The following is a 23,491-nucleotide window of genomic DNA, read 5'->3' as shown; positions in this document are numbered from 1 at the left end:
TCAGTATTTTGAATTTTACTTCCAATTACAAGATTTTGACAAGAGTTGATGCCCACAAACATCTATTCTATGTTTTTATTTTTCAATGTAGTCAATACAAGAATATGTCAACTATGCGATAAAATAAATGCACATATATATAAAAATGGTTTTATTAAAGAAGGAGATGTATAACGGCAGATTTGAAAGAAAACAAAATTATGACATAATCAATAATAAAAATTGGCACTACCGTCGTATCAAAAATCTAAGTACAATAACATTAACATTGTATCATTTTAGCCAATAATTTTTTTAGTTTTTCTTATTTTCCTGTCATTTTGTATAGATGCAATACAAAATAATCTCATCAATAACGTTTTCGTCGTTAAGGTTTTTGCGTGTAAATGTTTCTGTTCAACAACCTGCACACAATTAATGACAGCTAGAATATTCTGTTAGGAGTTTACCCGAGCCAGATTAATAAATACCTAAGGAGAACTCCACTTGAACAACATTCAATTTCTCCCGACATGACGAACAAGAAAATAAATGGTTTAAGAGCGGGGATCTCAACAACTGACAGGGGTGGGGATGATACGTTGAATTTATCCTGAATTTAAAAAGAAACATTATTGACACAAACTTTAAGAAAATATATAGGTACTGGAAAAAAACTCAACATAAATACGAATATTTCTTTATTTCAATTTGATGATTTATTGTTTCAAAATTATGAACGTATCTTCCTCATGTTTATCTCTAATTCATTGTCCGTTTCTGGCTTCATTGTTTGTCCTTTGGTTTTATTAGCTTTTCAACTCTATACCTTTTGTATCAGGTTTTCAGTAATCAAATAAGTTGGCCTCCAGCATGACTGACTGAAGAGACATGAATTGTTGAAATGTGCATATGGTGTAGTAAAATTTGTATTTTTAATGTTAATACAACACGTGATTGAACGTTAACAAATTATTCAATGTTTCATGCAATTCATCTTGATATGTCAAGCAATCACAACAAACTGTTTTTGTGTAGCAATCTCAGTTCATTTTAACTTTTATTAATTTACACCCTTATTACATGTATTACTTCACATGATTTTTGTTGTAATGATAACTGTTTTTCTTTTTGTAGATTCTCCAATTTTTCTAGCTGGGGTGACAGGTGACGTTTTCCTGTATGACCCAAATTTTGACCATATAGATCCATAATCATTGTTAAAGACCTTATGTCTCTGTCAATTTCTGTGTAAAAGTTATAAGAATAATTCAACAACAACTAGACTAAATCTACTTTTGTTGTGTATCTGTTTTAATTTTGCATCAATTATAGTTTGTTCAGACCTTTTGTCAGTTAAATGAGAAACCACATGATAAGATTTTACCAAAAAACATTTTATTAAGTTGTTGAATTATATTTACGGAGATAACGTATCTCAAATATCATTTAGCCATTCAACATGGCCAGATTATGTCGTGATCATGAATTTTATGTTATTTTGTTACACCGTTGTAGTGTGTTTTGGTAACTTGCAAGTACGCAAACTTTATGAATCTCGTCTGAAGTCTGACGTTCAGAGACCGACAATGCACAATTTTCGTGCATACTATTATGCTTAACATCGTCGTTTTTAGATATCCCTGACATTTTTTGTCGATTGTTGGTGACAATTTCTTTCAGTCCCGTGCAATATAGATATGAAGAATCGTTCTCCATTTCTATCCCCATATTGCGTTGGTAAAGGCATGTTCTTTTCCTTTTCTTTTCATCTTTCCGAGCTGTAGTGGTTTCCTCAAAGCTGCTAAATCGATGAGAATTTCTTCTCATGCTTTCTTTCTGCTTTTTGGTTACATTAATAATTCTTGCCATTCTTCTTCTATATAAAAATTTTATCCTCTTTAACGCTGTAAACCATGTCCTTAATAAAAGAGAAAATGAAAAGGTAAACCGGGTTAAACAATAATTTATTGATAATTAACACATTTTTAAAATATATATTGTTGCAATAATTAATTACTTTAATTCTGACTATTTACTTCAAATAAAAAATATTTCATGCATGTTCAGAACGAGAACAAATTAACAATAAATACAATAGGTAAGTTCTGTAACAGAAACAGTCCGTGATGCAGGCCAGACTGCCACTTGAATATGAAGGGTATATTTAATATAAATTTACCTGACAACAGGTAGCTATTGACCCTTCAAACAGTTGTTGCAGGGGTTCTTAACCTGCAACGAGCGTGTCGCTCTCTTTACACGAGACATAGGATTTAATTTTGACCGGACGTATTTGTACAACCCACACTTCCAAACGGACATCCCACTTTTGCAAGGGTTTTACTTCTGGTTATAAGACTTCCAATGTTACCGCATATCTATTTCCAAGTTAAAGTCTACATAATTGAGGAGACAAAGGCTTAAAAGTATGTCAAACTGAAAAGCCAATAAGCATTAAAAACATCCACGGTTGCAAGGTTCAGTTGACAATTTTGTTCCTAAGTTAATAGTTGAAACATTCAAATAAAGACAATATGAGTATACCGCTGCTCAACAGTCATCAATCGATTTAACTGAAGCAAATATTGGTCATAAAACAAAACCGAGGGAAACACACCTATTAATACACCTGTAAGTCATATCAATGGAAAATCGCTTTCTACTGGGCTGATGATATTCTCAGGGACTTACAGTCCAAAAGACAATACAGTGATGATAATCAGATGACGTTTGTTCTACTTCAGCATTTTTGCTAAGAGGACGCTTATCTGAATGGAACTGGACGAGAAAGCTATACGTTTCATTTTCAAAAGATCTAGAGTTCAAGACACTTTATTATTGCAATAGTATCAAAACATTTGACTTCTCTTCATTTTACACAAGGATTCCTCATTCCAAACTCAAGGAAAAATTGAAAAAGGTCGTATTGCTTTGTTTCATAAAAACGAATGGTCAACGTAGATAGGGATAAATCCTACTTTGTAAAGGATCACTGAGATTCAAACAAAAACTTCTCTGAGACTGACATTATCAAGATGCTTGACTTCTTGATTGACAACATATTTTTTACGTTCGGAGGACGTATTTTTCAACAGACTGTCGGCATTCCAATGGGAACCAACTGTGCCTCTCATCTTGCCGACTTGTTTCTTCATTATTATGAGGCTTACTTCATACAGGAACTTCTTATGAAGAAAGATAAGAAGTTAGCAATATTCTTAAACTCCACTTTCGACTATATAGATGATGTTCTTTCACTAAATAATTCAAAATTTGGTCACTATGTTGAACTCATCTATCCCATCGAACTAGAGATTAAGAATACAACAGATACAGTTAAGTCGGCCTCATATCTTGACTTACATCTAGAAATTAACAATGAGGATCGGTTGAAAAAAAAATTTACGACAAAAGAGGTGATTCCAGCTTTCCAGTTGTGCACTTGTCATTTCTAAGTAACAACATTTCAGCAGCACCTGCATAGGGGTTATTTATCTCCCATTGATACGATATTCCCGTGATTACATTTCCTATCATGATTTTTTTTATAGAGGGTTACTGCTCATAAGACAGCTTTTTAACCAAGAGTTCCAGATGAAATCATCCCTTCGTAAATTTTACGCACGCCTTCACGAGATGGTTGACCGTTATGGAATAACCGTTTCTAAAATGATATCGGTTATGTTCCTTACGTTGAAACTACAATCCCCTTCCCTTTCATAAATATGAGCTACCGATAAAGACTTTTTACCGTATGTTTTATAATAAGAGCAACACGACGGGTGCTACATTTGGAGCAGGATATGCTTACCCTTCCGGAGCACCTGATATGATCTCAAGTTTTTTGTGGGGTTCGTGTTTCTTATTCTTTAGTTTTCTATGTTGTGTCATGTGTACTATTGTTTGTCTGTTTGTCTTTTTCATCTTTAGCCATGGCGTTGTCAGTTTATTTTCGATTTATGATTTTGAATGTCCCTTTGGTATCTTTCGACCCTCTTTTGTTAACAAATATGCATAGCATAATAATTACTGAATTGGCAGTTTCGTCCTATTAAACGGATTACTAAACTGGATATTGATGATAAGTCATCCGATTATGCTGAATCAGTTTGAGATGATTTGACTTGGAACCGAATTAAATTAATCAAGTACTAGTAATGGACGAAATATAGATGAGAAAAAAATACTCATCACTGTACGCATTTTTCTAGCTGCCCAAATTTTAAACTGACATAGAAAATAAATAAACACACTGTGTCAAAATAGTGTATACAGATTTAAAACAAACATTTCTATAGCATATCTATAAAAGTAATCGTTGTACCTACCCATTCTTTTTTGTTAATAGCTCTTCTATATCCATTTGACTTATAACGTTAGACACAAGCATAGGCGAATTGTCGTAATTACGTGTGTTATACATCGTACATATTTCATCTAAAGTGTTGCTTTCATTCATCACGAGAGCGCCTTTTTCATTTCTCCTTGCATTTATGCACTGAACACATGCCTATTATAAAATCAAGTTTGATATGTTTATATTTTGCAATCTGTGTTGCTAAAACAGCGTTACACGAGAGGTCGCAATGTTTTGCTTCTCTGTCTGTAATTTGTATATGTAAGTAACACTACATGTTGAAAGAAAAGTTTGATATTTATTCACAAAAATTTAAAAAAAAATTCTTATTATGAAATGTTTAAATCATGTTTCAGAGGCATTTGGTAAGAATTTACAAGGATCATACAAATTTAAAAGCATTGGTGGACCTGCACTGTTTTCTCCTCTTTGCTCAGATGTTGTCTCTTTTACACCTTCCCCGTTTCAATTCTCAGTTTTATTTGGTTGAAGTAATAAATACAAACTAATACGTTTTGTAAACTTATATTATCATGAATTTCATTTTAATTGTTTTATATCACAGGTACTTGTACTCTGTTTAATCTTTAACATCGAAAAGGGCATTTTATACTTGACTGGATTCTTGCACGTCTTTCGTTCGGACTTATAAACTTGTATTCATAATTGTCTTCAAACGTAATACCCTTAAAAAAGCGTATACTGTTAAGTTCAATTTAACCTATGACCTTAACTTATTTATGAAACCATACGATATATTCCAAATTTTTAAATATGCTTTTAGATAAATGTTATTAAAACATTAAATATCCACGATTTGCTGATTCACCTATATGAAACTGTCAGTATGGAGTATTTATTTATCCTAACATAGTTTCCATTAAAAGATATGCTTGAACATTTGACAACTAATATTGTCTGAATTTACTCATGCATAGGACATATACCTGTATGTCAAATATATTCTGAAGTTTGATTCCGTAATCTAACAAACTGGTGAAGTCTGCTCTCGGATTAAATGTTATCTATAAAAATAATTTAAGAAATGCATATTTGTATAACATGTTTCTATTGTAGGTAGTTTTCAGGTTATGGATTCATGTTTTAAGTTATATATGAAGATGATGATACCTTACACACAAATATATTAATTCTCAATTGTTTTGACATCCGAATCAACGGGAAAAGGACATAAAAACTGCAAGTTATAACCCCAAGCCAAAGAAACAATCTGTTTAGTATACTTCATGTTAAAATATCAAGTTTTAAATAATGTTTTAACCCACCATATTTTCCGATTATGTCACAGTCAGATTAAGGCAGCTGTAATCTACATTCTCTTCATGAATATTTTGGCGTTGCTTTTGTTGTAGTTTTGTGTTTCTGTTGTTCTGTTTCCTCTTATTTATGATATGTTTTCCTTTGTTGCAGTTTTTGTTTTTACCCTGGTTTGCTTTTGCTTTATTGAATTAACTATTGGGTTATACTACTGTTGTCTTTATTGATAAGTCAATACAAGGGAGATAATTTGCTCTATTTCATGTCTTATACTCTGTAACCCTTGCTGATAAAATGATAAATACGTTTCTATCTCTGAAAACATCAGATAGATACTTTTTATATGTCTATGAAAAACGTGGGTTGTAGAAAATTGGCATAACACTAACCTTAGGTAGAGTTCTATCCTCAAGGATTTCTTTTATCTTTGAAAAAGTGCTTTTAATATCATTCTCTTCTATAGTCAAAACATTTCTTTCAAATATCTTGCGGTTTTGTGTTGTTGCCCATGCGATAATGACTGATGTCAATGCCTTTGGTTTGGAATGTACTTCCGTCCAGTCGAAGGACACAGCTAGTTTCTGACTTTCTTTCTTCATGGTTGTGATGACATTCGATAATTCCTCCGTAGTCACGGTTTCAGAAGTTATTATTTCTCCCTCCAGCGTTAACTTGAGAAAAGTAGATTCTTTATCAACAGACATGTTTTAAATGATGTTTGTCTATTCTCTGTAACTATTCTTACTTGTAATTGGTAAGAATTATTATGTAGGCCTCTCCAATACTTTGGCGACGCTAAGGAAATCTTGAAAAAAACAAAATTTAAATTATCGAATTTCCGATTAAAATAGAAAAAAGGTTTTTTTTTAATTGATTCTTGTTGTGATGATTTTAGATTAGAGAATTATTTTCATATTAATAATGATATACTTACTTATTTATTCGTTTCTGTCAAACAAAAAATTGTCGTATGAAGTATTGTCCCCCAACCCAATAGTTCATGACCATGTATTATGAAATTTGTCTCCAATAGGGATGGCAACGAGTATTCAAGTACTTGGGTACTCGATCGGAAGGTTTAGTACTCGGATACTCGTTTGACTGTTATACACCTTGATATAGTTCTCTTCACATTTCCACTCACTTTAGTTCCGTTGAAATATTCCCGTCGTAATACTAAATAAAACCAATTACATGAATTAACAACATACTTATGTCTATCCTGAAGATACAATTTGTTATAGTAGTACCAGCAACGTCCTTTCATTCTGATGAAATGGTTTCATATTCACTACTTGTAACAAAAAATAGAAAGCCAAACAGTCCTTAGTCTGATATTGTTGACCAGATCATATTCCTAAAGAAGAACAAAATCAAAATCACCTGTGTTGAACCCTACGCAACCGATTAGAGCCATTTTTAACGGTGTTTGTACACGGATTAACACTTTCATTGATTAATAATTAACTCATCACAAGCAGTAAAACTTACCTTTGTTTGTTAATCAAGACTTCTATGTAAATGTGATTGGTATGAGATATACATTTAAATTTATTTGATTTGAAACCTAACTATATTTTTTTGTTTAATTTACAATTTAAAGATGGCGAACGCAAGGGATCGACATTCAAACCCAAAAGTCGAAAATTAACTGACAACGTCATCGCTACAAAAAACAACAGACAAACGATAGTGCAAAAAAACAAAACACAGAAAAAGTAAGACTTAGCAACACGAAAAAGTACAAGTGATTTGAAGTCCAATATCGTTGTTGACAAATTAATGGACAAGTCATATTATAAAAAGAACCAACCCCTCAGGAACAGATGATACATATATTGTCTATTTTGTCGGACTTTATATGCAAACATTTTTAACTTTATTGGAATTTGGTTCATGAACACTTACACAAACAATAATTGCTATAATGATAGGTTATTTGTAGAAACGGCGGTCGGCCGGTAATTCATTGTTTAATTGAAGCAAAAAAACATAACATCAAGCTATGTCAAAGTGTTAAATGTTGTCGTTGTATTATGCTAACGATCATTATGACGACAAATGGCACTCGGGTTCTTCTTCGCTTATAATTATAAGCCATCTATAAGTAGGAGCACCTTCATCATGTTCATACGGAGTATATACCTAGTAATTTAAACCAATTATGTTAAGCAAGTGCGCTAAAAGAATGCAAAACAAACAAAAATGCATGTTTACAGGATTCCAGTTTTATTTTGTTTACTGAAGACGACAGGTGATGTTTCGGTCAAGCAAAAACTATATTAAAATACTTCCCGATTTGTTCAGTCCCTTTACGTAATATATTTGCGAAGTTGATAAGGAAATCCATTATAGCGACACATCTATTTATGTTATGATACATTTCCTTTTATCATGTACTTTAAAAAGTTATTTCTTAGTAATTTACCCTTTTACCAATTGATAACAGATAAATAAAATAACAGTTCAACCAAGTTATACGAGGCCAGCGCTTGATCTGGATCTTTCCCTATTATTGGCATTGTTGGCCTTGTCAACCAATGATTTATAAAACAGAGGCAATATATACCAAACTCATGCGGCGGAAAAAAAACTGACAAAATCATGTCGAAAAGATAGAATAATAAAGACATTGAACAAACCAGAACAGTGAAACAGAAGACTAAACATCATGAAACCTTATTGGTCTCGCGTGTTCAGAAATAGGATAAAAATTTAACTGCTATTACAACTAATTCTAATAAGTAACAAAGCCTCAGTTCATGAAGTTAGCATATACATCAATACGTTACGCACGCCGTTTCCACATTATGTTGACTTAAAGGTGTGATATGACGAGGGAGGAATATCCCGTCACGACTTAAATTGATCAAAGGATATTTGTTGTCGACACCACAAATTGCTTGAATGATACAAAAGGTCTAACTCCCGATAAACCTTATATATCGGTGCTTGATCTTAAGCCACCAAAAGGGTTGTTGTATCTATTAAATTACATACTATCTTTTTGGGTTTGTTATAGGGCATATCTTAAGTTTTCTGAGATCCGTTCGACTCACTGTTTTTTTTCTCTTTGTTTGTATAATAAAATCGATTTTCGACTAGAGCAGCACGACTTTTATGTCTTATTTTGACATCCAAGATGACGGTATTATTTTACAATCGTTAATTCTAACAAGGAACAGTGGTGTTACGGGTCATAAAAAGAAGTAAGCTCTTTTGGTATGATGTGTATTATTTAAAAACAAAATTCCAGCAATATTGACCGAACATTGAAGGATAACAAATTGTCTATTTTCCTAATGATACAGTAAAATGGAACCAATGATTAACAAATCAATTCGATATTGATCATATTCGAATTCGAATTCAACCGTTTGTCACGTTAATTTCTGGATGGGTCAAATGAATAAATATGAGCAACGTATTGTTTAATTTCGAAGCGTCTTATAGACGAATTCTAGAGTATGAAGATTGGTATGCGTTTTGTTTGCTACAGAACATAGGCAGAAAAAAGTGAGTAATAAAATGACCTATTTTTTTCTAAAACAATTTAAGTATGGATAATATGGTTTTTCTTAGAATTGATATTGAAAAATATTAGCCGCGAGCTTTTGTTAGCGAACATGTGAAGTGAACGAGTAACAAAGCTCCACATTGTGTCGAGGGTTGACAATTTCGATATTTCTATCTATAATTCTATCGAACACCATATTAACTGTTTATCGTTCTATTCCCCTCATTGTTGTACCGTTTTGTGCCTTATAAAAACTAAGTGTTACAACGTCTTCTAATATACTGTAACGTAGCTGATAACTTCTATGACATTTTGTCGTTGTTGATAATGTGTGATCTCATCTCAAAGACGTGATACAACGATTAGGAAATGACTGAAATAGATGATATATGCGAAGGGATTAATGGTAAATATTGTTATCATGACCTTTTATCACAGTTGTGTTTTACTCGATCAATAGTACCAATCGTAAAATTTATCTACTTTTTGATGTTCATAATTATTTGCAGGCATTCATTGTTTTCTTCAACTCAATTTTACGTATTCGCTCAATATTTAAATAATGTGATTCAATTTACATTATGATGATATGACTTTCTTCAAAAATTTACGTCTATGTTGACATGAATTATCATTGATATGGTCATAATTAACTGTTTACAAAACTTTGTGTTTTTGAACTATTAAGGGTTTTTAACCATGGGATAAAATTACCTTAAGTTAGATGTGTTCGGCAAAACTGTATGAAGTTTTGGTCACCAATGCTCTTCAACTTCGTTCTTTATTTGGGTTTACTTAAAACTGTTTTGGATTAGAGCGTCACTGGTGAGTCTTTTGTAGACGAACGCGCGTCTGGCGCAAATCCAAATTTCAATCCTGGTATCTATGATGAGTTTATTTGAGTACACCATGTACACACTCGTGGTTAATTTTGAATATCTATTGTTTGGGCTATTCCAGTCATACTCCCACGTCATATGCTATTTTTGTTGATGAGCTACCCGACGGCATTGAACGATGACGTGATAACATAGCATTTTACGAGAAAATTCACGATTGTGAAACAGAATATCAATACATCAGGAACCGTAATGTGTTATAAGCCTATCGCTTGAGGTAAAATATTCAGCATCAACGGCCAACCACTAGTAAAATCTGTACAAATTCAAACTCCCTTGAAATATTTTGTAATTATTATATAGCATAGTCGAAAATAAACTGACAACCGCCATGGCTAAGAAAGAAAAAAGCCCACAGACAAACAATCGTTCACAAAACACAACATAGAAAACCAAAGGCTAAGCAACACGAACTCGACCAAAAGCTGGTGGTTAACGTATTATTAAAAGAAATAAGTCATCGTATATATATTAATGCAGGTGCTTGTTCTTAATATGAATAAACATGGTTAAGAACCAAATTACCAATAAAACAAGCATAACACTTGCATCACGAACATTTAATTTCCAATGAGGTTTTTTAAATACCATTTCTGTTGATCTTTTTTCATGTATTAATAGATACGGAAATATGTCCCTAAATTTAGAAATAATATCAGAATAAACGTTAACAGTGGTTAACAGAAAATGGTTTCATTTTTTTCAAAATTTATTTGTCAGGTCATATGACAAATATATGCTAAAATAGTTAATAGATCGTATAAATAATAATATAGCTCCTAATGTCCTATGGTAAAGAACCAAATTAACAATAAAACTACCATAACACATGCATCAATAACTTTTGATATCCAATCAGGATTTTTAAATATCTATTTGTGTTTATTTTTATTTCATGTATTTATAGATACGGAAATATTTGCCTAAATTTAGAAATAATTTCAAGAAATTGTTTGCATTTTTTCAAAATGTATTTGTCAGGTTATATGACAAAAATATATGCTTAAATGATTTATAGATTGTCCAAGACAACATTTTCAAGATTCAAAATGTATGACCTGTATGTATATTTAACAGTTCAACCTTTAGAAGTAGTAAATAAGCAGCCTGGTGAATCTCATTCCAAGTTTGTACGATCACGAAAAATAAATGAATTAAATTGGATTAAAAAATTACAGACAGTCTACCCTCTCGGTCTTAATGATAATATCATGGGAATTGGCAATATATCAAGAACCGATTCTGTTAACATTTTGGATATAGTTTCTAAAACTGTTCGTAAAAATCGTTCTCATGGACGCAGAAATAATCGCAATCAAAGAAAATTTCGGACCAACCATACAAATATTTCGGACCTAATTTCCATTTCAAAAAACAACGGCAGACATTATCTGTTAACCAAGCTTTGTTCTTTACCTATAAATAAATTAAATAAAATTTTAGAGGATTGCAACACAATTTCATATTACAGTCCTAAGTATGAAATTGTCCAAATTATAATGGCATATTGTTATTCTAAACTGTTTCCAAAAATTGATCGCCCTGAAGATCATAAAAAACATTTTATTAAAATAAAGTATGTCAATAAAGGTTTTGATTTTGTAAATATTGCCGGTATTTTTAACGACCATTCTGTTAAAGACCAAATTCCTGGATATTTTGATAATACTGAACTCCCTCTCATTTGTTATATTTACAAGAAATCTACCCGAAAATATGTGTTTAATTATAGCCAATTGTGTAAAGATGTAAATATCACTGAAAATACACCTATGTCGTGTAATTGCAGTAATTCAGAATACACCTATGTACCAATTTCCCATGTTATAACAGGAGACCTTAACATCGTTCGCGACCGAGAGTTAAAATCATTTCTCAGTAAAGGACCTAAATATCGTCCCCCGTCAACTATTAACTGGAATGAGTGTCGTAATATCATCAACGACTCACTCCGTGCCTACTGTTTGAAATGGGTAAAACGGGAAAAAGCTGACAAAAAATCTTTGGACTCTTTTTTTAATTCAGTAATGAAGATAGTTGATATTCGAATACAACATTTTAAAGAACATTTTACCCTCAACAAAAACTATAAAAACCCTATTTCGCGTATCAAAAATAAACTAACAGAACTAGCCAAGGAATTTGTTTTTGTCCCGGCTGATAAAGCTGCTAATAATATCATTATTGTTTGACGTAAATTTTATATAGAGGTTCTGCAAAAGGAAATCACGAATTCACCAACATTCCAACTGACTTCATTTTCAGAAAACGACATCTGTAACAAACATAAACTTTTAGCTACTTCTTTACAAGCAGAACCAAACACAATGAAAGTCCCAACTATGTACTGGCTTCCGAAGCTGCACAAAAAACCTTACAAATATAGATTTATTTCATCTTCTAGCCATTGTTCAACTACTAAATTGTCTGTTTTACTTACTAGTACACTTGGTACAATAAAAAACCTGATAATAAATTGTTCAAATAAGGCCTTTGAAAATAGTGGAATTAATTACTTCTGGAGTGTCAAAAACTCGTTGGAAGTACTTGATAAATTGCATGCATATATTGGTGATTTTGAATCTGTTCAAAGTTTTGATTTTTCTACCCTATATACCACTTTGCCTCATATTCTTATTAAGAAAAAATTCACATCCCTAATTAACTGGGCATTTAAAAAGTCGGAATGCGAGTACATATGTTCAAACTCTTTTAGATCATTTTTTAGTAGCAATAAACAAAAGAACTATGTCAATTGGACATGCTTTGATACTATTTATGCACTTGAATTTTTACTTGATAACATTTTTGTTCGCTTTGGAGATTCCGTATATCGTCAAGTTATTGGAATTCCAATGGGGACTAACTGTGCACCACTTATTGCGGACCTGTTTTTGTATTGTTATGAGTTACAATTTATGACTAAAATTAGCAAAGACCCATCAAAACAACATTTGATACAAAAATTTAACAATACTTTTAGATATTTGGATGATATATTGGCTCTAAATAATGACGACTTCAGTATGTATACCAAAGAAATTTATCCTGTAGAACTTACTTTAAATAAAGCTAATGATAACAATGACCACTGCCCTTTCCTCGATCTTGATATCTATATCATAAACGGGAAGCTTAATACAAAAATTTATGATAAAAGAGATGATTTTTCATTTCCTATTGTTAATTATCCATTTTTAGATGGTGACGTTCCCTTGTCACCATCTTATGGTGTTTATATATCTCAACTTGTACGATTCGCTCGTGTATGTAACAATGTATTAGATTTTAACGAGAGAAATTTATGTATTACTGAAAAATTATTACACCAGGGTTTTCGATATCACAAACTGGTCAAAACATTTACTAAATTTTATCACCGGTATAAGGAAATAATTCGTAAATATAACTCAACATGCAGACATCTTATACGTTCAGGTATTTAACATCCAAAATTTTATGGAAATATTCTTTATAAAGCACAAAAATGTCAGTATTCTCCTCAGAAACTAACAAAACCTTTAAATAGACTTATTAAAAGGGGATATAGTTACGATACTGTTGTCAGGTCATTAAAGATTGCATATTTTGGCTTTAACATTGATTCACTGATAGGGTCTTTGCATCAGAACTAAACACATTTATTTCTAAAAAAACAGTTGTTGGCATGACACGGGTTATGTTCTTCTCATATATTTTATGATAGTATGATACTAAACCCCTAAAGGGAGGGATTGTACCTGATATTCATATGATGAAGACATAATCTTTCTATCAGTTTAATTGAGGTCTGGAGCTGGCATGTCAGTTAACTGCTAGTAGTCTGTTGTTATTTATGTATTATTGTCATTTTATTTATTTTCTTTTGTTACATCTTTTGACATCGGACTCGGACTTCTCTTGAACTGAATTTTAATGTGCGTATTGTTATTCTTTTACTTTTCTACATTGGCTAGAGGTATAGGGGGAGGGTTGAGATCTCATAAACATGTTTAACCCCGCCGCAATTTTGCGCCTGTCCCAAGTCAGGAGCCTCTGGCCTTTGTTAGTCTTGTATGATTTTAAATTTTAGTTTCTTGTGTATAATTCGGAGTTTAGTATGACGTCCATTATCACTGTACTATTATGCATATTTTAGGGGCCAGCTGAAGGACACCTACGGGTGCGGGAATTCTCGCTACATTGAAGACCCATTGGTTGCCTTCGGCTGTTGTTTGCTCTATGGTCGGGTGGTTGTCGCTTTGACATATTCACCATTTCCTTTCTCAATTTTATTGCACACAAACACATCAATAAGTCATTTAAAATCATTAAATAGTTGTAAATTTATAGAACTATCTTAAAATGCTGAACATGCTAAAGCAGTAACGGTATATCATTATAATCAATAAATTGAATACAACTACTGTGAAATAGTAAATATATATACATTAAGATTTGTGGAATTGTATTCTATATACGAACTATATATACAGTATAATGGGAAAATATGTTAAATCATGTATTACTAAGGTAATGAAGTCATCACATCTATTTGTGAACCGGGAAGTAAATGAGTCATGTAATGTTACAGATCTAAATAGTAACAAAAGTTCCAAAAGGGGTTAACGACATCATGGACCATATTCAATAAAGTCTTTGTTTTAAACTTCTTGGGATAAAATTGTTGTGATAAGAAGAGACATACATGTTTTATTTACCCTAAACTTGAAATATTTATATAATTACAAATGAATGACATCATTCGGGCAAATTTCTACTCAACAGGGAATAGGAATTCAGCAAAAGTAATTGACAAAATTTCTAATTAATACCAATGTATTTAATGAAGAAGTCCAAATTAAGAATGTCTGTATAACCAAGAGGTCTAATGCTAAGAGTTACATATCATTAGACTGATACATTTCTTTTCTGTTAAGACACAAACGCGCTTTCTCTTTCGTGCGAAGACAATGAACAAATGATGAAGGCGAGGGTAACGTATATTTCAGTGTTTCACGTGTTTCTCTTGAAAATAGTGAATAAGTAAAGTTAATAAACTCATCAGAGATACCAGTGATTAAATTTTGTATTTGCACCAGACGCGCGTTTCGTCTACAAAAAACTCATCACGAAGTGACTCACGAATAATAAAAAAGTTAAAAAGGCCAAAAAAAGTATGAAGTTGAAAAGCATTGAGGACAAAAAATTCCTTAAAAGTGTTTCCAAATACAGCTTAGGTTATCTATTTCTAACGTATAGTAATTAATGGAGAGGTTTTTCATTTAACAAAACGAAAATTATTCTTATCATATCTAAGCTTATGTATAGTAAATCAATGTGGACTTGTTTAAATTGTATATGTCCTTCAGGTTCTTGTCTCATTTCGTCAAATCATATTTCTTTTTTAAATTGAAACCAATGCCTTTTTCATATACATGTATCTCTAATAAAACAAAAATCGATTGCAAATAACTATATACAATATAAAACTGATCATGTAACCCTATTATGTCATTTCGACAAAACGATTGGTCAACTAAGAAGTAACCGGCACTGGATTAATCAAAAGGTGGGAATTTGGACATGGATGAAAGACGACTAGATGACTCAATTAAGGTATCATCACAATTGGCAAAAGATAATAATCAAATTAAATGACATAATAACATGATCATGGTAGGATTAACTCTGAAAATACTTATAGACGACCAACATCGTTGTTTTTTTAAACAGTACAATCATTTTTTTATGACTTCTCCTTTAACTTGAAGGGTGATAATTGTAAAGTGCAAAACGATATAGAAACGAGATGAAATAAAAAAAAAACGAAAAGAGAAAAAAGAACAGAAAGAAAAGAAGTTAACGAATAAAAAAAAACGCAATGAGCATACATTACATGAAATTGATCAAATAAAAACAGAACAAACCTTTATAAGAATGAAACAAAACATTATATAATGATAACGAAATATATATCTTTTCCGTTTCATTTTTAAAATGCATGATCATTTTATATTTGAATTCATTTAAACAAAGTTATCATTTTTTTCAAACTCTTTTTTCAAACATTGTGTTAAACCATAGTCTTAGTTCTTCAAAAGTTTGTATAATATGTAAGGCCATGTACTCTTCGGCAGCACAAAAGACTCGGTTTGTAAAGATCTATACTTTCCCGTTTTAATTAGGGGTAAAAATAATAATACCAATTCAATTAGATAGAATAGAATGTGATGAAAATATCAAAAAGCTGACAGCCCCATCAAGTTAACAAAAAAGAAATGTATGGTCGTTTATTATTTCGTTAATTTTTTTCTCTCGCAGTTTTAGGCACCCTACTTGCACCCCTATATAATGAATTAATATTGTGTCAGCATAGGCTACAATTTTTGAATAAAATATTAACAATTAAGTTAAAAGTTTTGTCTTACATATCGTTTTCTGCAACTCTTGTCCAGATGAAAGACATTAATGAAATAAAAAATAAAAAGTAACTGCAATATATAAAAAAAATAATTGAATTATAAATGCTATGTTTAGAAAAAATAATTTACGGGGAATTCACCATATATCTATTTTTAGAATATTATTTTCCAAGATAACGAATGACAGGGATAATCCGTATTGTAGAAAACAATAATATTTCTCTAAACATTTTGTAAGCAGATACAGAGTTCTTCTAGCCTTGCAAATAAAAAAAATACTCTTGTAAAAAGTGAAATTGAAACCAAACAAAATCGATGTATTTAAAAAAAAATCTATTTATAAATTGTATAATTCCCTGGGAAATTTCAAAATAACACGTCATGCAATGACTTTTGTTTTTTGTATTTGTGAACCGTGTTATCATTTCGGAATATATATCTTCAAGTGATTTCATGGCAATTAGTATAATTATATACAATAGAAAAAATCTAGCTTAGATGAAGAAAAAAATCCAAAAAATATATACTTAAAACGTCTTTTTCATGTTCCTGTAAATATATATAAAAAAAATATTTCATATGATAAATTTAAACTTTCTAAAGATTTATTTGACAAATAAAGTAGAATTCAAGAATCCAAAATGTTAAATGAAAGTACACTGTGGAAAGTGCAAACCCTCATATGCATATAACGGTAATCTATTCATAGTGGAGAAAATATTCAGTAGTATGTGATAGTTATCAAAGGTACCAGGATTATAATTTAGTACGCCAGACGCGCGTTTCGTCTACATATAAAGACTCATCAGTGACGCTCATATCAAAATATATATAAAGCCAAACAAGTACGAAGTTGAAGAGCATTGAGGATACGAATAATAAATTTAGAGGACAGACGTCACATTAGGAGGAATACTTAGATTATTTATTATCTAAGAGATCTTTAAAATGTTTTAGTCTTCACATATTCATCTGAGTCATACCACTCCTAGAGTAGTAAACACCACAATCAAATCAAATTTACGTTTTATTGCTGATACATTAGAAGTTTAAAAGAGCTATAGTGTTGATTATTACACCAATAACAATTTAAGTTGTTTATTAGAACACTTGATTTATTTGGATAAATTTAGAGATCGATATTTAGATAGCTATATAAAAAAATGTATGTACCAAGTCAGGAATATGACAGTTCTTATCCATTCGTTTAATGTATTTGAGCTTTTGATTTCGCCATTTGATTAGGGACTTGTGTTTTGAATTTTCCTCGGAGTTCGGTATTTTTGTGATTTTAATTCTTTTTAAGGAATCCATTTTAAAAATTTAATCTTTGGTTGAGTTCCAAAGTAAGATATAAACAGACCGTCCAATAGTTAATTTTTCAAGTTTATTGTTATATAGTGTATTGTATATATTTATATAATGTATGAGTATAAAGAGGTGTTGTATTATTGCCTACTAATCAACTGTCAAAATATACCCCAAAAGAGCAATAAACATCTACGAATATCTGACAAACTCAAGAAAAAAACTAGAGGCTCTAAAGAGCCTGTGTCGCTCACCTTTGTCTATGTGAATATTAAACAAAGGACACAGATGGATTCATGACAAAACTGTGTTTTAGTGATGATGATGTGTTTGTAGATCTTACTTTACTAAACATTCTTGCTGCTTACAATTATCTCTATCTATAATGAACTTGGCCCAGTAGTTTCAGTGGAAAATGTTAGTTAAAATCTACAAATTTTATGAAAATTGTTAAAAATTGACTATGAAGGGCAATAACTCATCAGGGGGTCAATTGACAATTTTGGTCATGTTGACTGATTTTCAGGTCTTACTTTGCTGTACATTGTTGCTGTTTACAGTTTATCGCTATCAATAAAAACAGTGGTCTCGCTAGCCCAAAATAGAAGGGCGCCGCGCCCTGGGTGCCCTCAGCCGCGCCCTGTGTGCCCTCAGCCGCGCCCTGGGTGCCCTCAGCCGCGCCCTGGGTGCCTTCATCCGCGCCCTTCTGCCCTGACGTCTTTTTCCCAAATTATCTTGTGCCGTTTTGGTAAAATTTTGTTTCATCGATTTCTGATCTCCAAGTTAATTACATATATGACACCTGTGTGATTGCCCCCAGGTTAATCATGTCATTACAATCAATTACAATGATAAAGACTTCAAAGGTGTTAATAACTAGGTAATTTAATTAGGACAATGTATCTTTTTGTCATACTTTTGATGAATGTGTCAGCGAGTGTGTTTAGCTTGGGTCGGCATTTTCGATCTCCAAGTCACAATGGAAGAGCGTATATAAATGAAGACTTTCATGACTTTAGAATTTACTGAAATGCCTTCCATTTCAACTTGTTAGCGACAAGCACAGTTTTTAATTAACCCAAACGTGGTGGAAATTGATTTTGGAGTTACTTCCCCTGTTTTAGCTTATTACAAATTTGTGCTCTAAAAATATTATCTAGTATCAAAAAAAGGAATAAATTACCAATTGAATATATAATAACATAATAATGTTACCTTAAAGATATTAACTGTCTTTGAACATATCAAAAAATATATATTGCAATTTCTACTTGATAATTATACTGTTAGCAATCCATGTTCTAAACATTATTAAATTAGTAATGCTCTCAATTTCAGTTGTGATGATGATTTAAAAGCTACAATTCCTTTATAGATAAAAAAAACACAAAAAGACTCTGACACATAATCTTTGATAATGGGTAGAGTGAAGTTAAACTGTAAAAACATAATATGTTGATGACGATGTACTATATCATTCATAACTACACAAACAATGAAATAAAGACTATAGTTGAAAAGCGTCTTTATTTAAAAAAAAAAACATATACCATAAAAAAAAAAAAAGATTCGTTAACTCGTGATACACACGGAAACATAGACAAAAAAATTAGCAGTGCCTTTTCTTATCATAAAAAGTGCTCTGCCCTCCACTGGCACCCTGCCCCTTTTGATTTCTAGCTAGAGCACTGAATAATAATATTAAAAAAAAACAGAAAAATTTTCTTAAAATTACCAATTCAGGGACAGCAACCTAACAACCAGTTATCCGATTCATCTGCAAATTCCAGGACAGATAGATCTTGACCTGATCAACAATTTTACTTCGTCAAATTTTCTCTAAATGCTTTGGTTTTTGAGTTATAAGCCAAAAACTGCATTTTGCCCCAATGTTCTATTATTAGTCATGGCGGCCATTTTGGTTGGTTGGCAGAGTTATCAGACACAATTTTTTAACTAGATACCCCAATGATGATTGTGGCCAAGTTAAGTTTAATTTGGCCCAGTAGTTTCAGAGGAGAAGATTTTTCTAAAAGATTACTAAGATTTAAGAAAAATAGTTAAAAATTGACTATGAAGGGCAATAACTCCTAAAGGGGTCAACTGACCATTTTGGTCATGCTGACTTATTTGTAAATCTTACTTTGCTGAACATTATTGCTGTGTACAGTTTATCTCTATCTATAATAATATTCAAGATAATAACCAAAAACAGCAAAAGTTCCTTAAAATTACCAATTCAGGGGCAGCAACCTAACGTGTTGTCTGATTCATCTGAAAATTTCAGAGCAGATAGATCTTGACATGATAAACAATTTTACTCCGTCTGATTTGCTCTAAATGCTTTGGGTTTTGAGTTATAAGCCAAAAACTGCATTTTACCCCTATGTTCTATTTTTAGCCATGGCGGCCATCTTGGTTAGTTGGACGGGTCACCGGACACATTGTTTAAACTAGATACCCAAATAATGATTGTGGCCAAGTTTGGTTAAATTTGGCCCAGTAGTTTCAGGGGGGAGAAGATTTTTGTAAAAGTTAACGACGACGGACGACAGACGACGGACGACGGACGCCAAGTGATGAGAAAAGCTCAATTGGCCCTTTGGACCAGGTGAGCAAAAAGGGAAACCAAAAGCTTAGGATAAACAACGGTCTACATTTTTGGGGGGGATGATCGAGTTTTAAGACGAATCGTGTACATAATCGTAATCCTGGTATCGATGATGAGTTCCATTTATACACTATAAAGTTATAGAAAAATATTACACAATAGATTTGTTCACTTGATCTCAAGAAGGTGAAGAATATCAAGGAATGAACAAGGGATTTAAATGTACACTTCATATAAAGGATATAGTGAAACATTCATGGACTTAAAAAAAAGTTTACAAATCCACTTCAACTTGTATCTTTGACAAGTCATAATAAACCAACTCTTACTACATTTTTACCAATTCGTAATAGCTATATGCATTATTGGTGTAATTTATTTACTAGTATTTGAAACCAAAATATAGTAATATTTAGTTTGAAGCAATTATTATGGTTTAGAAAGTATTGGCTAAGAGAGGCCAAAGATATCATAGGGACATTCAAAAGACACACAGTATAAAGAATGAGACATGCCTCAGAGGGGTAAGCAGATTCTGCTCCCATTAATTGTTGTCATTACTATGTTCATAGTTCATTAATAATGATAATATTATATAATTGAATACAGTATTTGAAAATTGATGTTATAGTGTAAAATCACTGATCTTGGTTTAAAGGAGAGTTGAACAAGAATGTGTTCATAGTACACGGATGCCCCATCCACACTATCATTTTCAATGGTCAATGGACCGTGAAAATGGGGGGAAATCTCTAATTTGGCATTAAAATTAAAAAGATCATATCATAAGGAACATGTGTACCAAGTTTCAAGTTGATTGGATTTCAACTTCATCAAAAACCACCTCGACAAAAATCTTTAACATGAAGTGGGACGAACGGAAGAACGGACCCACAGACCAGAAAACACAATGCCCATTAATGGGGCATAACAAGTGAATTTGCAGCTACTCATTTAAACCTTATTTTGTGATGAAATATATAACCAGGTGCTCCGCAGGGCGCAGCTTTATACGACCGCAGAGGTCGAACCCTGAACAGTTGGGGCAAGTATGGACAAAACATTCAAGCATGATACAGCTCTGAATTTGGATTGTGATCAAATTTTTGACATTACATGGTTTTTTTTTACACAAAACAAATGCCAAGATTTTACAAATCAATTAAAGATTTCTTCTTCAAACTTTTTAAATCTAAAATTAAATAGTTGACACAGCATAGGTTTCTGACACAGAATGAATGTGGTCTAATGAACTTAAAAGGTTTTTTTTGCCTTTGAGCAAATCACTATGCTGTTGAATATTAATCCTCTCAAAAAAATGTTTGAAGAAATTTTCTTTTTATTTATGAAATCTGAAATGAGAAAAATTTAACCCCCCCCCCTTTTTTTTCACATCCCCGTTTCCCTTTTTCAAAACTGATATCAATTCAAATTTCTAATGGAGTTTGCAACAATAACTACTCATTTAAATACATCATAAAATATTAAGATGTAAAAAAACTGCTTGTTATCACTGAATGGTAAAGATTATTTAAATTTATCAGTTGGTAGTAAAAAGTGTATATACATTGTATATTGTATATAACAAAGATTTAAGTTGATTCTGGACAAAGAAAGATAACTCCAATTAAAAAAAATTCTTGCTATTGCACAAATAGGATATTTCTTGCTTACTATTCTGGACAAAGAAAGATAACTCTAATTAAAAAAAAATTTGCTATTTCACAATATTGTGCAATTAGATATTTCTTGCCATTGCACAATACTGCAATTGAAAAGACTTGCTATTGCACAATACTTAATATAATAATTTTAGATCCTGATTTGGACCAACTTGAAAACTGGGCCCATAATCAAAAATCTAAGTACATGTTTAGATTCAGCATATCAAAGAGGCCCAAGAATTCAATTTTTGTTAAAATCAAACTTAGTTTAATTTTGGACCCTTTGGACTTTAATGTAGAATTTGAAATTTGAAAACAGGACCAAAAATGAAGAATCTACATACACAGTTAGATTTGGCATATCAAAGAACCCCAAGGATTCAATTTTTGATGAAATCAAACAAAGTTTAATTTTGGACCCTTTGGACCTTAATGTAGACCAATTTGAAAACTGGACCAAAAAAACTTCAATAATCAAGAATCTAAGTACATTTTTAGATTCAACATATCAAAGAACCCAACCGATTCATTTTTTGTCAAAATCAAACTAAGTTTAATTTTGGACCCTTTGGACCTTAATGTAGACCAATTTGAAAACGGGACCAAAAGTTGAGAATCTACATATACAGTTAGATTCGGCATATCAAAGAACCCCAATTATTCAATTTTGATGAAATCAAACAAAGTTTAATTTTGGACCCTTTGGGCCCCTTTTTCCTAAACTGTTGGGACCAAAACTCCCAAAATCAATACCAACCTTCCTTTTATGGTCATAAGCCTTGTGTTTAAATTTCATAGATTTGTATTTACTTATACTAACATTATAGTGCGAAAACCAAGAAAAATGCTTATTTGGGTCCCTTTTTGGCCCCTAATTCCTAATCTGTTGGGTCCTAAACTCCCAAAATCAATACCAACCTTCCTTTTGTGGTCATAAACATTGTGTTTAAATTTCATAGATTTCCATTTACTTAACCTAAGGTTATTGTGCAAAAACCAAGAAAAATGCTTATTTGGGCCCTTTATTGGCCCCTTATTCCTAAACTATTGAAACCAAAACTCCCAAAATCAATCCCAATCTTTCTTTTGTGGTCATAAACCTTGTGTCAAAATTTCATAGATTTCTATTAACTTAAACTAAAGTTATGGTGCGAAAACCAAGAAAATGCTTATTTGGGCCCTTTCTGGCCCCTTATTCCTAAAATGTTGGGACCAAAACTCCCAAAATCAATACCAACCTTCCTTTTATGGTCATAAACCTTGTGTTAAAATTTCATAGATTTCTATTCACTTTTACTAAAGTTAGAGTGCGAAAACTAAAAGTATTCGGACGACGGACGACGACGACGACGACGACGACGACGACGACGACGACGACGACGACGACGCCAACGTGATAGCAATATACGACGAAAATTTTTTCAAAATTTGCGGTCGTATAAAAATGCTAGATAAATTTACTGGAAATGTG

General features: G+C 31.9%; 1 protein-coding gene across 1 annotated transcript; it reads right to left on the bottom strand.

Moving 5' to 3' along the window:
- Positions 1-1,273: 1,273 nt before the first annotated feature.
- LOC139499118 (uncharacterized) lies at positions 1,274-16,490 on the bottom strand. The gene is made up of 5 exons (XM_071287803.1): positions 16,397-16,490; positions 6,007-6,422; positions 5,287-5,364; positions 4,311-4,492; positions 1,274-1,900 (listed from the first exon to the last, which is right to left on the bottom strand). The coding sequence occupies exons 2-5, from the start codon at positions 6,319-6,321 to the stop codon at positions 1,471-1,473; spliced, it is 1,005 nt and encodes a 334-aa protein (XP_071143904.1). The 5' UTR covers positions 6,322-6,422; positions 16,397-16,490; the 3' UTR covers positions 1,274-1,470.
- Between the last annotated feature and the right edge of the window lie 7,001 nt (positions 16,491-23,491).

Source organism: Mytilus edulis, chromosome 12 (genome assembly GCF_963676685.1).
Source record: "Mytilus edulis chromosome 12, xbMytEdul2.2, whole genome shotgun sequence".
Lineage (NCBI taxonomy): Eukaryota > Metazoa > Mollusca > Bivalvia > Mytilida > Mytilidae > Mytilus > Mytilus edulis.
Note: the sequence above shows the minus strand (reverse complement) of the source record. Positions and strands in the feature narration are given on the sequence as shown.

Excerpts from the sequence above, each read along its gene's own strand:
- LOC139499118 (XM_071287803.1), bottom strand. The coding sequence starts at position 6,321 with ATGTCTGTTGATAAAGAATCTACTTTTCTCAAGTTAACGCTGGAGGGA. Across the intron at positions 5,365-6,006 it reads AGGATAGAACTCTACCTAAG|ATAACATTTAATCCGAGAGC; the intron begins GTTAGTGTTATG and ends TTATTTTTATAG. Across the intron at positions 4,493-5,286 it reads AGAATATATTTGACATACAG|GCATGTGTTCAGTGCATAAA; the intron begins GTATATGTCCTA and ends ATTTTATAATAG.